This window comes from Bactrocera dorsalis, chromosome 5 (genome assembly GCF_023373825.1).
Source record: "Bactrocera dorsalis isolate Fly_Bdor chromosome 5, ASM2337382v1, whole genome shotgun sequence".
Classification (NCBI taxonomy): Eukaryota; Metazoa; Arthropoda; class Insecta; order Diptera; family Tephritidae; genus Bactrocera; species Bactrocera dorsalis.
This window is the reverse complement of record NC_064307.1, coordinates 14,151,726-14,169,421: the sequence shown is the minus strand read 5'-3', so window position 1 is coordinate 14,169,421 and position 17,696 is coordinate 14,151,726. Positions and strand designations below refer to the sequence as shown.

The following is a 17,696-nucleotide window of genomic DNA, read 5'->3' as shown; positions in this document are numbered from 1 at the left end:
ATTGTTTTTCAACCAAGTTAGCCTCACCGTTGAAATATTTGATTTGGTTTATTGTCCACTTGGCAATTTCTCAAAGAACAAATAAAGAATAAGTCTTTACAGTTTCACATAAATATAAACATATAGACTCTAGCTTTCGTAGCAATAAAATTTCGAATTAAAACCAGAGCTTTAACTGCACTGAGAAAACTTTTCAATTGCTCATAAAAATCAACGCTTAGACTCGAGTTTGTCGCACGTGTATATTTCTTGAATGATTCAGCTAAGGACTTTCAGCTCTGATTTTCATAAGAAATTCAGACATGTACAAGCAAGACTGAGATTTTTACGACATCGATTAGAGGGCACAAATAAAACCTTTCACAAAAGCTCTTATATAGGCAAGAGAGCAACTCAGGCATTGATTGACTTCTACTATAAGGTAGGGTATCTCACAGAAAGTAGTCCTATGACTCTACGAGACCACAGTCAAGATTATGATGTACTATGGGGTCGTCAGCATGTGTACTGCCCTAAGCTATACTCCGACCATGACACTTAAAGCCATTTTGCATATAAATTCCATATAATCGCCGGAAGGTGTATGGCCGCGACAGTTGCTAGCAGACTCAGAGAATCTGGTTTTCCAAGTGAACACATTTAAAAATACTCACACCCTTTAACTTATGGCGGATCTCTTGGATCATGTAACCAATGCCATAATCAAACCAAAGCAAACTCTCTTTCTTTTTAACCGACCACATACCTGCGAAGGAGTTGGGGGTGGGTGGAAGCCGTTGGAAAAGAGGGGCAGTGAGCTTCTTTACGTACAGGTCGAAACTTGGGGGAAAGTTAGAAGTGGGATATATTGTCAGGAACCTTCAATGGAATTCAGTTTCAGACTACCTGACTATTGCGGAGGTTTTCAAGGCGATGCTGCTGCCGATAAGACAGGGGGAGAGAAGTGACTAAATACTCTGATATCAGGGCGAGGATAGTAGCCTTGAGCTCACTAACTGTGCGTACAAGACTGGTTAGGGAATGCCTAACCTCGTGCTCAATGACATCAAGTCACTGTGTGAAAATACAAGCAGCGATGCCAGGTGACAGCGGAATCGTAAGCAACTGTGGAGTTGATGAGCTGGAAAAAGGGGAAAGTTACCCTAGCTCCGCTACCAGTAGCACGAGAACGGTCTTCCCTCTCCTTGTGTGTTCTGCTACTGGATAGCTAGGCATCACAGGAGTTTGTCCAGCTATGGGCTACCATCAGTGCATTTGCTGTCCCAAGCTCCCTTTTGGCCCAAGATCGATCGTAAGAAAACCAGTGAACTATTTGCACTAACCTCCCCTAGTTGTAGGGGTTCTGATAGGCCATTGCTCTGTCGGCGTAAGGTTGAGGATCTAGCCGATCGCCAGCTGCAGATGTTGAATGGAAGGTGACGAGGTGAAAACATCTCAACACTTTTTTTGATCGCGTTTGCGAGATCAAATTTTAAACATTAGGGAGCTCACACTCTCAGATACACCACCGAACTGGTGGAAGTTAAATGCCTGAGTAAATTTAAAAATTTTTATTGGCCGCAAGTCCCTTTGTTTACTTAAAAGATCAAATACAGAAATGTATGTATGTCTTATGGCTTCGCAACGAACTGCTTACAGTAGTCCAAGTATGATATCTGGAGCAACCATCAAACCTAACCTAACTTAGGGGTCGCAAATTAGATGCTTAGTTACGTAGCTGAGAACCCAACATTCTTCCCAGTATCTACGGCATTACTGGTGACGAGACGTAGTTTTATGAATATGACGTCTACAATGTCCGAAAATCTAGCGAATAGCGCTCCAAAAATGAGAAGAAACCGAAAAAAACCAACCTGAAAGTACTGAAGACCATCCCAACCGAGTTTTATAGCAAGAGTTATGAAATTTGTATTACGACTTGGTTTGTTTATATTGGCTCAAGAACCTATTTTGCAGGTGATAATTATTTGTATATAAATACGCGAAAATGTATTTTTTTAGGCAGTCCGGGTCAATTTTGATCAGACTATATTAAATAGGTATAATCTAACCTCAATAGTTTATATTCTCCAACGTCCAATATTTTGGTTATTTGGAGCAAAATTGATGAAACTTTGCCGTAAAATGAACCACTGTGCGAAACTAAATAAAGTCACATTTCGCAGAACTTTAAAATAAACAATTGATTGAAGAAAAACAAAATAAAGAATGAATGAAAGAAAGCGAAAAAAGAAATTAAACAAACATTTGTGGAAAATACGTGCAGCCAGCGTGCGGAAAACGCTACTTTAAAATTTTACTGTTATTATAACTTTATTGTTATTACTATATTTTTGCGTTGCATGAACGTGAGCATAACAAACAACTCCGCAGCACGAACACTATAAATGCAGCGCTGATGCTGGCGCTGCCGGCAGTTTCACTGAATAAATAAGACGAAGGTGCGAACCCGTGCGAATAGTCTAAGTGAGCAGTTCATAAAAATCGGTGATAAACCAGCGTTTAAAACGCGAGAAGTACCAGTAAAATCACTGCAACAAGCAAGTGTAAGAACAACAACAGCAACAACTGGAAATACGTAATACCCTCGAGGCTCGCACGCACACACACGCCAACAGACAAAATGCAACTGCAGCTGCACAACACCTTACAACAACAACAGCAAATGCCGTTAATACTCTTTGCTGCCACACTTGCCACCCTGCTCCGGCCCACACCGTGCCACGCCGCCTACTCCACCAACTTACACGATGACCCTGCTGACGTAGCCGACACCGCTGCTGACTATGACAGCTACGGCCACCACAACAGCAACAAGTATGTCAGTAAATGTGACAAAAATCCAGTGGCCGCACTCACCTTCCAGCTGAGCGGCAACAACCTGCACTGGCCTTGCGAGTCGACCAAGAGCATTTACGTCCAATCCGGCCGGTATGTGCCGCGCAATGTGATCGTGACGCGCGCCCAACTGCGACGCGATGACGTCTTTGTGGCGCTGCCGCGCTACAAACAGGGTGTGCCATTCACATTGGGTCGCGTGCAATTGAAGCGGGGTCAGTGTGTGGCCAAGATTGCGCCATATCCGTGCTGGGCCATACAAGAGGAGGGCAATTGTCAGGCATTGCAGTCCGTCGTCGACATCGCTGTGGATCCCAATGTAAGTACATACATGCACCGTAAGGGAGCGCGATTGTGTCCAGCGTACTATCGGCGATGCCGAGAGCCCTTTGGGGTAATAAATCTAGTTAGTTATCTTATCTGCCATATTTAGTAAATATTTAATTTATAGCAAATAACTAGCATATGCAACACGCACACAAGCACGCATACACAAATACATTATATGCATATATATGTATGTATGTGGGTGTGTGTGCGTTCGTGCTCTGACCGCCAATATTAAATTATGTGTTGTCGCCTTGACGTTGCAGACAAGGTCACAGCCGTTGGCATGGCGGTGAGCGGGGTCAGTCAGCATGCCACACAATGCGGCGATAGCATCTGACATTACAATTGCAAGTTTGTTTTTTTTTGCCGCTGGAAGCCATTGCGTATGCGTATAGAGGAACGACGGTCGGCCACTACCAGAAAAAAAAGCAAAAATTCAGTAGAAAAGTTGTGCGAGAATTAGTTTAATGCAAAAAGGTCTGATGCGCCTGTCACTGGGATATGCTCTTATCGCAGTCGTGTAACTATTTTTGTTCTCTGTGTGTACGTGTGTGTGTATGCCTGTGTCTAGTGGCCAAGAGGCATATGCTCTGCTATCGCAGACGAGCCGCTTTGCATAGAAAAAGGAAAACTTTCACTTTATCTCTATTTACATAAATCAACTGTTTTTTGAATACAATAACAACGAAAAAGAAGAAAAACTGTAAACTTCGGCAATACCGAAGGTGTAATAGGCTTCACAAATAAAAAAGTTTCCACACAAGAGCTCGGTTGATCGACCAGTTTATAGGGCAGCTTTGGTTTATAATGGCCCGATCTGAATAATTTCTTTGGAGATTGTACCGTTAACTTTTATAAGAATTCGAACCAAATTTCGTGAAGATATATTGTCCAATAAAAAAGTTTTCCATACAAGGATGTCATTTTGACTGTTCAGTTTGTATGGCAGCTTTGTGCTACAGTGGTCCGACCTGAACAATTTCTTCTCAGATTATATATAAACCTTGAATAATAATTCATGCCAAATTTCGTGAAGATATCTCCAAAAAAGTTTTCTATAACAGGTCAATTGAAAAGTTTCCAGCCTACCATATTAAAACACATTTTTTTGACAAAGCTCGTTTTTTTTATTCGACATAGTTCCTTTCAAGGGTGGTAAACAATTTATAGCGATCCTCTAACTTTCTTATACCATTTGTAGTACAATTTGTCCTTCGCTTCAAAATAGACCTCCGTTTCGGTGATCATCTCTTCATTCGACGAAAAATTCTTCCCAGCGAGCATTCTTTTAAGATCTGATCACAGAAAATAATAGCAGAGAGCCAGGTCTTGAGAATACGTTCAATGCGGGAGCGATTCGAAGCTCATTTCATGGATTTTTGCCACCATCTTCACTGACTTGTAGCACGGTGCATTGGCTTGGTGAAACAGCACTCCCTTTTTCTTCAAATCCAGCCGTTTTTCAACGATTTCGTCCTTCAAACGGTCCGATAACGTTATGTAGTAGTCGTTGTTGATGGTCCTTGCTTTTTCAAGGTAGTCAATGAAAATTCGCACCCAGAAATGCAGACGCCACAACCTTGTCTGCCGACGGTTGTACTTTTCCACGCTTTAGAACAGGTTCATCGAGTGCAGTACACTCAGATGACTGCCGAATGGACTTCGGAATGAGATAATGGAGCCATGCTTCATCCATTGTCACATATAAATGCAAAAACTTGGATTTATTCCGCTTCAACATCCCAAACAGTGCTCCAAATCATCAACTAGTCGTTGTTTTTAGTCAAAAGTGAGCTTGACCGACACCCACTTTGCACAGAGCTTTCTTATACGAGTACCCAAATTCGTGAAGGATATGATATACATGTTCTGTTTATACCTTTAGAGTACCTGCCACAACTTTACATTCATCCAAAATTATTTTGTAGACTTTTTTAACGTTTTCGTCAGTAACAATCTCTTTTGGGTGTGCAAAGCGTTTACCGTCTTCGGTGTTCCTTTCACCACATCTAAACTCAGAATACCAATTCTTAAAATTTATGGAAGTCTGAACCACCTTAACTTTGTAGGAAACCTTGGCGTTACATGCTGATCCACGATCGCCAATACAAACAGGATTTGATACAGTTCAAGATTTGCATCAGCTGTGGTTGAATCCAGAGACCAACCTACTACGACTTATAAATAAATTTCGGTTCTTTGAGAGCTATAACAAAGTTAAGTGATTAAAAGTTTTAAAGAATGGTGTATGCTTAAGTTTACCTGGAAAACTTTCGATAGTTTCACACGGTTTCATGTCTTCATACCTTCTAAATCAAAAAGCTTCTAAGCTTTTCGGAAGATAATCTTAATATTGGTATGAAACTGCAATACTGGGTTTGACTTTTGAAAATATTCAAATAAATATGATTTTGGAAAGCTTTCCGATTTTGCAAAGCTTTCTGAGTAAACAAATTTCTGCCTTAAGAAGCTTTTACCTAGGCTCAAATCAAAAGTTGATGCCGAAACAACTTATGAGCTTTCGCAAAAGGTGAAAGCTCAAATGTCATTGCTAAAAATATAAAATAAATCGCTCATTAGGAACCTTCGATATCGGTCTCCTATAGCATATAGCTGCCTCACAAACTGAACGATCACAATCAAAACTTTTTTATTTGGCAAAATATCTTCGCAAAGTTTTATTTTATTTTATTTTATTTTATTTTATTTTATTTTATTTTATTTTATTTTATTTTATTTTATTTTATTTTATTTTATTTTATTTCATTTCATTTCATTTTTTTTTTATTTTATATTATTTTATTTCATTTCATTTTTTTTATTTTTTTTTTTCATTTTATATAATTTTATTTTTTTTTTATTTAATTTAATTTCACAATTTTTTTTTTTTTTTCTTTTACTTTATTTAATTTAATTTAATTTAATTTAATTTAATTTAATTTAATTTAATTTAATTTAATTTAATTTAATTTAATTTAATTTAATTTAATTTAATTTAATTTAATTTAATTTAATTTAATTTGATTTAATTTAATTTAATTTAATTTAATTTAATTTAATTTAATTTAATTTAATTTAATTTAATTTAATTTAATTTAATTTGATTAAATTTAATTTAACTTAATTTAATATAATTTTTTTTGTTTGTTTTATTTTAATTTTTTTTGTTGAAACATTGGGACGTGCTTTTTACAAAGATTTTGTGCAATAACAAAAACATTTTGGCTGTAACTGACACAGTAAAAATAACGGTAAACAAACAGCTAGTACCAGTTATCACTAAAATCAATAAGAACACACATACATACTTAAAGCTGAAACCAACATATTAATATTATTTATTTTACTTAGCTAAATATTTACGCTTTTTATTTTACTTTGTACCCTGTTTCCTTAGACGCTTTTCGCGGTAGAACACTCTTCGCATTGAACTTTATCGAATTATTTGCTTTGTTTGCTTGTTTGTCCATTTCATTTCAATTTGGTTCAGTCACCCAAACGCACTACAAGCGCGTTCACTTATACAAACATACATTTGTATCTATATAAATAGACATATATATTATAGATATACAAATATGTATGTCTGTATGTTTACAGTTAGGTAAATGACAGTTAAAAGTTGCAGTTCGAATTTAAAGCTTCGAATTTCATTCGCATCGTCGGTCTGCCACTTTTCAGTCACTAAGTGCAATAAGCAGATTTTAGCAGTCATTGACAGATTGGCTGAAATCGAAAGCGAAAGTTTATTTAATAATGAAATAGAATATTGATGTTGTATATACTGAGTATATATTTACTTTTCAGTGCAATTAACTTGTGTATGTATGTATTTGTGAGGTCGTTTACTTCTAAACTTTAAATATTTGATTTAAGAGAAAATTTCATCTAAAGTTCTTAGTAGAATTTCATGCTGGTAAACATACAGACAAAAGAAAGTATCTGAAAATAGATGATTCTCTGCAAATGCCACTAAGCACATAACAAAACTTTTGTGACCGTTATTCCTGGCATAGTAGAAGAAGCTTTTCAGTACAAAAGTAGATTAGATAAATTATAGATTTCGATGTACTAGACACTATACATATGTATATCGATTTCTATATATAACAACTAGTGTCAACCCTTGTTGGTGGATTTTCCTGCGTCATGGTTCCCAAGAATTCGTCATCAAGCCAAGTTTTTGCTTCCACAATATTTTTTTTCTTTCAAAAAGAAATATTTTATCAAGACGCGAAATTCTTTTTTTCAATTTTTTCACAAAAAGAAAAGTTGCTTCACTCTAAATAATATAATTCAAAAACTAATGAACCGACAGCTGTCAAATTTATACACGCGTCTTTTCGAAGGTTATGACTAACTAAAAATCATATTCTAGTAGCGTCATCTGTGTGTCAGGCCCGAAACTTTTCAATTGACCTGTTAAAAGCATTTATGGGATGTTTAAATTTCAATTTTTGTATAAATTTAATTCAATTCCCAAAATATAGTAGACCACTGGGTACAGTGGTTGCGTTACCCTGCAAAATATGCGCAATCCGCTGGGCTCGAAAATTGTGCTAATTTAGAATAGCTCCAACTACGCGCTGACAATAACGTAAAATATTCAGACTGCTGACAACGAAAATTGCGGAGGCGAGAAATTTTCAATACAGTTATGTGCAATTTCGTGGCATAATATTCAATATATTCCAGCCATTGCATGCAAAAACAATTGCAAGTGCATACGTATATATTATATATATATGTGTGTGTGTGTTTGTATGTCAGCATGACGCTATATTTCGACACGCTGCGTTGGCCGTAAATCATAGCGCGGTGTGTGGGTGTGGCGTTCATAATTCGCTGCTCGTTAACTGTATGCAGCCATTTGGCCACAACGCCAATGACAACGGCGGCCAGCATTAAAACGGACTGACGTTCGACCAAATGTCGCTGTTCAGTGTGGAAAATGCACAAATATTATTATACGAGCGTGGCAAGTGCACACAAATATACATTTTATTACAAAATATGCGAAAATGTATGAATGCAAGCAATTGTGGGTTATGCAAGCACACACATATGCAACTGGGTGAGGGAGTGTACTTGTGGGTATTTGGACACGTTTAAAGCATTATTGCAAAATTTATAATTTTAAATATTGGAAAAATAATTTAGAAAATATTTTTGACGATTTTGCGTGTGATAATGGAATTATTGGTTAATTAGAAAGCGAATTTGACATTATGAGGTGAGGGCATTGTGAGTAAAAAAGGATTTTATGGGTCAGTTTGTATGGCAGCTATATGCTATATTGATCGGATCTGAACATTTTGTTCGGAAATTGTAGCGATGCTTTGGATAATAATCTGTGCCAAATTTGGAGAAGATACCTCGACAAATTAAAAAGTTTTTCATACAAGGACTTGCTTTGGATCGATCAGTTTGTATGGCAACTATATGCTATATTGATTCGATCTGAACTTTTTGTTCGGAGATTGTAGCAATGCTTTGGATAATAACTTGTGTCAAATTTGCGGAAGATACCTCGACAAATAAAAAAGTTTTTCATACAACGACTTGATTTGGAACGGTCAGTTTGTATGGCAGCTATATGCTATATTAATCCGATCAGAACATTTTGTTCGAAAATTATAGCAATACTTTGGATATTAACCTGTGCCAAATTTGGGAAAGATACTTTGACAATTAAAAAAGTTTTTCATACAAGGACATAATTTTGATCTGTCAGTTTGTATGGCAGCTATATGCTATAATGATCCGATCTGAACATTTTGTTCGGAAATTGTAACGATGCTTTGGATATTAATATATCCCAAATTTCGGGAAGATACCTCGACAAATAAAAAAGTTCTCCATACAAGGACATGATTTGGATCGGTCAGTTTGTATGGCAGCTATATGCTATAGTGGTCCGACAACGGCGATTACAACAAATGAACAGCATCTTAGGGAAGAAAAGACATGTGTACAATTTCAGATTGATATCTCATAAACTGAGGGACTAGTTCACGTATATACAGGCAGACCTTATAAGGTCTTCGAGATTCCTGCTGCTCACTGGGTCATATGGTTAGGTTACGTTATAGAACTCCTCCTAAGAAATGATAGCCAGAAAAAGAACTCCAATAATTGGGTATTAAGTTTTTAAGTACTAACAAAGCGTCTTTAATCCACTACAGGATCTGTTTAGGTGTTTAATTTTGTTTCCTTGTCTAAAGGTGTTAGATCCAAGGTGTTTTAGCCTTAGTCATAAAGCTTGGTACAATCGAAATATATGTATTATGAAAATCTTGTACTAAAACGAAAATATAATACCCGCGCTATCTCATCTTAATCTTAAACTCCACATATTTAATTTCATCCCACTTTCATCTCATTTCAGGGTCTCCTCTGGGCTTTGGACGTAGGCCTAGTGAACACATTGGAACAACCTATCCGCCGTTGTGGACCAAAAATCGTAGCAATCAACACAGCTGACAACAAAGTAGTAAAAATCATCGACATGTCTGATCTCGTAACGTCTGAGTCCCGCCTGCAGTTCATAGTGGTCGACTACTCCAAGGACAAAAAGCCTTTCGTATATGTTGCCGACGCGGGAGCACGCAGCATACTCGTCTACGATATAGCTGGCGGCAAATCATATCGCATCGTGTTACCCAAAGCCACTGCTCCAACTACCACCGATGTGCTGTACATGGCGCTCACCGCCACACCGGAAGGCACATCGACTCTGTACTTTACGTATCTGAGTTCACCACGCCTATACTCCATACGCGGACAGTATTTGCGTGTTGGACAGGGTGCCGGTTCGCTTGTCGATGTGGGCGCCAAGCCTTATGGCAAGCAAATGGTGCTGCTCGGCGCCGACGGTGGCACAAACTTGTTCTTCCGTTACAAGGGTGAAAACGACATATATATGTGGAACTCGGAGACTTGTTTCAAGGCAGCCAATTTAAAAGAAGTACAGCATGGCGGTGATTGTCGTCTGTCGACACAGGTTGGTAGTAATTATAGTAGTAATTTGGGGGCTGGAATGTCAAATTTTGTACTTTTCTTCTTTTAACTTCAGGTGCTACCCGGTCACAGGCGGTTCATGTGGGTTTTGGAGAGCAATTTCCATGATTTCATTTCGGAGCGAACGGGTTGTAATGGCGCATCGATTGTTCTGCATCCCGTAGTGCGCGAATGTGATAACTGAGGGTCGAATTGTGGAGATAGTTTTAAGTGAATTGTATGAAGTCTATATATTAAGACTTTTTTTACCTGATTTTCTTAAAGCAATGTATTATAATTTGATTTTTGAATCCTTTTTTCTGAACTATTATCTTTATCTTTCGCTTCCTTTTCCAATTCTTATTGACCTGTTGGACATTTTTAAAGAATATTTACTAAAAAATAAAATATTTTTTTTAATATTATTTAAAATAAATATTTAATTTAAAGCCTAAGAGAAATATGAAGGTATTTGGATCACTTTTAGAAGAAAGCATTATTTGGGAAGCTTGCGATACTATGTTATCCTCTAGAAGCCTAGGGTTCGGTAAGTCCTGGTCAACAGCCAGAACAGAGTGTGGTAAGAGGTCCTCTAAACTACTTACTTTTGGCAAAGTTCATAACGCCGCATTTTTAGGTGTTCTTAGAAGATGGGTTTTGGGAAAACTTTATGAAGGAAGGCGAGATGGAATCATTCAGACATTTTTTTTCTCTATAGTCCAGCTTTTGCTAGACTGAGGTTGCAATATCTCTGTAGATACACCTTCGGCAAACATTGCAAATTGGCTGGGATTGATATTAGCCGCTTTAACAAATTTGTGGTCAAAGAGTCTGGTGATTCATATCTTGAAGTTGTAGGTATTACAAAGGACCAGATTCACAGGTGTTCAAATGGGATCTTGATTTAACTTTGGTGCAAGTTACAACCAGACGATCTAGCCTATCCAAACTTGTACAAGCTCGGTTTCGTTATGTAGACTTATGAAATGGCGTTATACAGGAAAGGGATTTGGTTACTATTGGGTTTTTGTTCTTTTGGAATTCAGGATCGGATCTTCCAATGGTGATAGCTTCACTTTGGTACAACGCCAACTGTGGCTATTGGGCTAAGTCAAATCCTCTTGAGGAAATTTGGTATGGTGGCATCATCGGGCCTTATTTCTTTTTTGCGGATTTTGATGACATGGGTATTCACCGCCCAGCAAATCAATGTACGAAATGCCCTTCTCCCGCTCTTACCTTTCAATATGTAATTTACAAATGAGCAGCAGACTGACCAACGAAAGTAGCAGTCAAGAAATACGACGGGAAAACAATATAAAAGTTCTTCTGTCGGGAGCTCTCAACCAACTCTTGTTTCAGACTGCCAGACCACTGCAGTGTCTTTCAAAGAGAAGTGACTGCTAATATGGTTGCCGCAGATGTACTTCTACAAAGTGCGGCTTCTTCTAGAGAGTTATGCGTCCAGACCTTGACAGTGAGCTTAAAGCTAGTCAAGCAGCCTCAGGAGCTGTAGCATCATGCTACTTCTAAACACTCTGGGTGTCTGGCCACACTGGTATCGTCGAAAACTGTAAAGTCCATCGGCAACCCACTTAAAAGCGCAGCCTTACTCAAATCTCATTAGGATAGGAACGAGCAGTTGTTCTCTTACCTTCATGCACTCGAGCGCTGGATCTATGTGTCTCGCGGGAGCTCAATAAGCATTGGTCAGCAACCAACAATTGTTGGGTTGCGAAAACTTTCTGGCTCAGGGTGGAACGCAAAGGATCCATGGGGCTACTAGCCCTTAGCAAGGTTCACATGCCCGCATCCCACCTCTAGCAGTCCAAATGGAATTATTTGTGGTCTCACGAATGTCAGCCTATTTAGCTAACCTAAAATATAACCAGCGTTAAGGAATTAGTCCTTATAGACTTATTATTGATTAAATGATTATTAGCAAATAATGAAAGTTATCTTCCTTTAAGTTCTCTGATTTTATTTGCATCCACTTTCACTTGACTTCAATTACAAAAAATCTGACAAAAAAATATATATTCCACAAAATTATGCACAAGCAGCGCCATTGAATAATGAACCTTGGGGGCATTTATATAGCGTTGGTATTAATTTTCCACTGGTACTACTCAGCTCACAGACGTAATATATACTGGCATCACCGGGCCATGCGCCCTTATCACCGGCGGCAGAGCAACTAACAGCCGGATTATAGCAAGCTACGGTGAAGGCGAACACACAGCCTTGCTGATTAACCGAATACCGTTTAAGGGGACCGCATCTATGGCGGGTATATGTACTCGTACCGCTGCTAGTGCAATCATAGAAATTTCGACAATCGTTTGGATCGGGAAAGCGACCGAGCGTTTGACATTTAAATTCGGACGTAGTGGCTACACCAAAACCATTGGAGCCAAAACCATTGAAACCAAATCCATTGGAGCCAAAACCAAAACCACCGGCGCCATTGCCTTGAGGTAGAAACCACGCCTGTGTTGAAGTGGTGATGCAGACTGCAAGAAGAAACTGTAAAAAAGAGACGCTTATATACCTTAACATTTAAGTAATGGTCGTAGAGATAAAAGCTACTCACCGAAATCCAAAGTTTCGTGAAGAAAGTGCTACCCATTTTGCGTGACTCCAACTGTAGTGTGTGCTCAAGCTAGTAACGCTGGCAATTAATGGGTTCGCGGATTTTGATTCGCTTTTATGGCAAATTAAATTAAATTAGTTAGTGTTATATTGCCAAATTTATCTGAACATGTGTCGAGATTAACAGTTGTACAATTTGTTGCGATTAAAAATATTAATTAATTTTGTATAACTCAGATTGTACTCATTCGGGTATACAGGGTCCGCTGAGATAATTGCACAGCGTTCGAAATAATTCGGTTGTAGGTAAAATACCCTAAATATTTATGGAACCTAAAGAGTTTAGAAAGTTGAAGAAAGGAGTATACAGCAAGATTAAAGAGAAGTTTATGTGAATGTCATGAGATCCACAAAAAATATCCGTGAAATGAAAATAACCTCTTTGAGACTTTATTGGAAATTAAGTTTGGGAAGGTCCCTGAGAAACAGCTGATGGATCATTCTCAATAATAATTTTATCTACCCGTTTCATTACTAAAATACATTGAAGTATTTGGACCTAAAATATAGAAACATATATTCAAAAATCAAAAAGATATTTCGCTTTCCAAGAGATCTCCAATAAGAGTAATCAATAGATCTCCGATAAGAGTTATTATTACCTCGTCCTTCAACAGAAAATATGTAGCTTGAAAGCTGTCAAAATTCCAGGAAACTATGTAGGAATACAGGGTTCATTCCTACATAGTTTGATGAACTTATATATATATTTGGATAGATACCTCACCGTGTGAATATTTGAATATGCAGATCTCGGAAAGTGGTCCAATGCTGGTATTTGGAATAAGGAAAATTTGAAAATTATATGCTCTTCGGAATTGGATTACAAGCAGGAAGACACATGACCATCAACAGAGCAGTAGAACGTCACACTGTTAAGCTCCAATCAGAGATGTAGAAAATGTTGAAGAAGATGGTGATGAAGGACAGATGAGGACCGTGAGAAAGAGATCGTGATGCCGTTCCCACGGCAGTCGTGTCTTCGTAACCGGAATGAACCCGGATTTTTTATCCGGTCAAGGACTGTCATCTCGGCAGAACTCTGCCGCTACTACAACAACAAGACTGTGATGATATGGGCGCCAGATGGGTCCCGGTGTAGTAAATTTTGGGAAGGATGGGGATAGGGAAAATGACTGCTATGATTTTGGCATCGGAGTTGGTTCCGATTTAAGTAATGTCGGTGAGGATAGCGGCTCAGTAGATGACGGCGATGTTATTGGCATTAGAACGGGTTTCGGTGTAGGAAATATCAATAACACAAGGCAACTTCAACAATCACTATCCTTATCGTAACGTCCAGCCCAATAACGCCCTGAATTCTGGACCAACGATCCCGAGCTCTGGTTCATTCAGGTGAAGATACAGCTTGGGTCACGAAACATCAGGAACGACCACACCATTTACCAGGCAGTCGTCGGTGCTTTGGAGCCTGAAGTACTCAAGGAGGTATCCGACATCATCAGGCCATCACCAGCACAAGATAAGTGTTATCTAAAAACGAACCTAAATTGTCGAAGAAAAAAGTGCACTTTCACCATGACCACGCATCGGTTCCCACTCCTGCCGTCGCCGTACCCAAATCAGTTGACGTAAATTACGTTGGTTCAAACTATTTTTAAACCACAGGCCAATTTTTTTTCGAAGTTTATCGTTATATTTTATTAATCTAAACACTTAATGCAAGGTCATTCTCGTACTCTTAAAGAACTCGTAAAGAGTTACGACAATTTGAAAATCTTTAACTTACTGACCCAAACAAGGTTATATCTCGGAAAGAGATCGTCTTATCCAGCATCGTTCCAGACATGTCAAACATATGTATATCCAGCATGCAACGAGTCCCCGCATGACTCTAACCACTTTTCTGCATGCCCAGCTAACCCTACACATCTGACAGCCCTTTCCCTACGGTCCGTTCCCGTCGAAACAGCACGGGCCTACCGTTGGATGACCTCGTTGTTAATTTATCTGAGCCTTACCACCCTAACACGGACTATATAACCGTTATAACAACAACACATTTAAAGTCCACAGTGGCTTTGAAGCTACACAAGTTTCCTGTCCAATCTTCCCATTATATATAATAATCCCTCGGCAAAAAAATTAAAGCCATTTTATAGCAAATCCTTTATTTTATTTACTACTCAAAATATACGAGTATAAACAATTACTTTCAGCAAGCACCCAAGACACAAGACACGTACTGAGTACTGAAATGAGTACCCGATGGACAACTACGACGACGCTGGACTCCATTCACCGCCGAGCAGTAATAGTACTTGGTACAATCTTCTGGATCGGCCGATAAACCAGCCACCAAACATCTGCCAGTGGAAGGTGAGACCGAAGTGGCACTGGCAGTACCTGAACCGCTAACCGCTGTTACTGTTGTTGTCGCTGTTCCTACCGCTGTGGGAGATCTTGTCGTCATTTCCAATGCTATGCTGCCTTGTTGACAGCCATAACCGTTGAAGACCTCACCATCAGAACACCGATAAAGCGATGGATAGAGCACACGTTCATCTTGCTGCGAAAGCGCACGACAAATGTAGAAAACATTCGGACTATTCGGCCATGGATGCGCATCACCAACATTGTCACATTGAAATTGCGGCAACAAACAGATGGAATCTTGCAGTGTTGCCGTACATTGACCAGTCGCCGCATTAAATGCCTTGTTACCGTAACATTCCAGTGTTACCGCCACCAGAGTGACGCCCGCAAAGTAGCACATGTGATATTTCTGACAATCGTACGGATCTGGGAAGATACCCTGCGAGGTGCATGGGAAATTGCCATCCATTGCGAAGGGATGACACGGTCCGGTCGAATTGCTGCACATGCCGGCGCGTGAGTTGCAGTAGAAGCCCTTGGCGGTATCGCATATTTCAATGGGGATTGTCATCCAACCGCTGGAGTTACGCACGCATGTGGACAGCAATTCGCATGACTCACAAATATTACCGGTAGTCTGGCGACCCTCACAGGTATTCGTCTCACGCGGTTGTATCTGCGAGGCGGTCAACGCGAACCACAACGTCAACAGCAGGCTGCCGAACTGGGGAGAGGAAAAAAGACAAAAAATAAATAAAATTTCAGTTATAAAGTGAGGTAAATATTGGTTTTGGTTATATTTATACGAATTTCTAAAAACTAAGGATGCAATGAAAAGTTTGTTGAAAGAGCCGCAATTTTAGAGAAAGTGACGATTTAGTAAGGTCTACAACCATCTTCGACGTATTCTGGAAATATGTAACTCAGAACCTTTGCCATTTTCGAATAATTTTCTACCAGTTTTAATTACGAAAGGTTTAAAGAAAGGTTTCTAAGTCGTTTTTATTGTTCTTATTTCAAAATTGGATCGCTAAATATCAAAATAATGGCGATATATTTCGAGGTTGAAAATCCTAGAAAACGAATTTATTTAAATAAAATTCCTCAGTTTGGTTATTCATAAATGGATTTTTCACATATTTTTCAGGATATCCATTTAAGTGTTCACCAGTTTTTGTAAAAGGTCGAAAACTTTTTTAGTCACACTTTTCCATTCGTCACTGCACTGACTTCTATATAAACGATCTTGGAATTTCAAAGTTAAACTCTCACAGAATTTTGATTCAAAAAGAAATATATTTTATAATTGTTCGAAAAATGGTTTTTGAATATATGTATTTTAGCCTTTAGAAAATAATTCGACTACCCTCTGCTGATTTTTATATATTTTTTTAATATGCCTATACGTATACTTTCTTGCCACGCATGCATCTTACCACGAGCACTGAATATGTATTCGAAAATTTCATATTTTCCTTTATTTTAAATCGAAGTACTTTTATTAATTTGAATTTTCGAATAAAAATTGCTGTTTTACAATTTCTTAGCACACACAGTATTTAGCTTTTAGTAACACTAATTACAAGTGATGTAAATTTCAATCACTAAACACTTTTCGAACTTCTTCGCGTAAACTGAGTTAACTTTTTCAAAACGATCTTACTGCAATGAAGTTTTTTACCACTCTGAAGCAACTTCTTGCAAGCATCCCAAATAAAAGCTCGATAAAATACTTATAGGCCATCATATTCTTATTGAGAAATATATGCATGTCGATAAGTAGATAGATATATGTAGATATATGTATATGTGCAAGTAGATATGCGTAATGACTCATTCTGCTCTTGGCTTGTTTGTCTTTTAAACGCTATCAGTAAATTCAAAGCAGTTCAAAGCAGCGCTGGCGTGAGAAATCTTTAGAAAGTTGGAGTAAATATTTATATTGCCGAAATGCTTCGAGATGGCTCTAATGAAGGCGCATGTTCGTAACGAATAATTGCCGAAGTTTATTTGGCAAAAAATCTTTTCACTTTGCTTAGCAAATAATTGACCATTTAATAGTTTTTTAATAGAGTTCTGTAAAAGATGTTGGAAAAGTTAATATTTACACTAAGTAAACTTTTAATATATATTTATTTACCAAATACCAACGATATATTAACCTACTTTGTGCGTAATTTTGTGCTGATGCCTTATATTGATGAGAGTTGATGATTATTGAAGGCAAAACATTCATAGTAAGAAAAAAGCTATTGAAAAAGGAAAATAAAATAACAATCATTATAAAAAAATAAATAAAAATATATATTATTTTATTTTACCCTCGATATGTGACCAAGAAGAGGAAGGAGTGAGGTTGCTTGAATTTTATCTGTTAAAAAACGGTTTATATGGACTTAAAACTACATATCTTGTGGTAGAAACTTAAATGGCAAAGTTGTAGGTAATAAAAGAATCTAGAACTTTCGTGATAACACTTTTTTCACATAAACTTACACTTTATTTTAAAAATTCAAATAATCAAGTATATTTTTATTATT

At 38.0% G+C, this 17,696-nt stretch overlaps 3 protein-coding genes across 3 annotated transcripts; 1 reads left to right on the top strand and 2 right to left on the bottom strand.

The window, feature by feature from the left end:
• The first annotated feature begins 2,407 nt into the window (after positions 1–2,407).
• Positions 2,408–10,556, top strand: LOC105227949 (major royal jelly protein 1). The gene is made up of 3 exons (XM_049459093.1): positions 2,408–3,157; positions 9,557–10,171; positions 10,244–10,556. Exons 1-3 carry the CDS (start codon positions 2,624–2,626, stop codon positions 10,370–10,372), a joined length of 1,278 nt encoding a protein of 425 aa, XP_049315050.1. The 5' UTR covers positions 2,408–2,623; the 3' UTR covers positions 10,373–10,556.
• A 1,577-nt stretch (positions 10,557–12,133) lies between these two features.
• Positions 12,134–12,867, bottom strand: LOC125778990 (uncharacterized). Its single transcript, XM_049459106.1, has 2 exons — positions 12,761–12,867; positions 12,134–12,693 (listed from the first exon to the last, which is right to left on the bottom strand). Exons 1-2 carry the CDS (start codon positions 12,794–12,796, stop codon positions 12,217–12,219), a joined length of 513 nt encoding a protein of 170 aa, XP_049315063.1. The 5' UTR covers positions 12,797–12,867; the 3' UTR covers positions 12,134–12,216.
• A 2,067-nt stretch (positions 12,868–14,934) lies between these two features.
• LOC105227948 (uncharacterized) lies at positions 14,935–16,834 on the bottom strand. The gene is made up of 2 exons (XM_049459098.1): positions 16,593–16,834; positions 14,935–15,880 (listed from the first exon to the last, which is right to left on the bottom strand). The coding sequence occupies exons 1-2, from the start codon at positions 16,623–16,625 to the stop codon at positions 14,996–14,998; spliced, it is 918 nt and encodes a 305-aa protein (XP_049315055.1). The 5' UTR covers positions 16,626–16,834; the 3' UTR covers positions 14,935–14,995.
• Between the last annotated feature and the right edge of the window lie 862 nt (positions 16,835–17,696).

Excerpts from the sequence above, each read along its gene's own strand:
- LOC105227949 (XM_049459093.1), top strand. The coding sequence starts at position 2,624 with ATGCAACTGCAGCTGCACAACACCTTACAACAACAACAGCAAATGCCG. Across the intron at positions 3,158-9,556 it reads ACATCGCTGTGGATCCCAAT|GGTCTCCTCTGGGCTTTGGA; the intron begins GTAAGTACATAC and ends ATCTCATTTCAG. Across the intron at positions 10,172-10,243 it reads ATTGTCGTCTGTCGACACAG|GTGCTACCCGGTCACAGGCG; the intron begins GTTGGTAGTAAT and ends TTTTAACTTCAG.
- LOC125778990 (XM_049459106.1), bottom strand. The coding sequence starts at position 12,796 with ATGGGTAGCACTTTCTTCACGAAACTTTGGATTTCG. Across the intron at positions 12,694-12,760 it reads TCACGAAACTTTGGATTTCG|TTTCTTCTTGCAGTCTGCAT; the intron begins GTGAGTAGCTTT and ends TCTTTTTTACAG.
- LOC105227948 (XM_049459098.1), bottom strand. The coding sequence starts at position 16,625 with ATGAAATTTTCGAATACATATTCAGTGCTCGTG. Across the intron at positions 15,881-16,592 it reads ATACATATTCAGTGCTCGTG|TTCGGCAGCCTGCTGTTGAC; the intron begins GTAAGATGCATG and ends TCCTCTCCCCAG.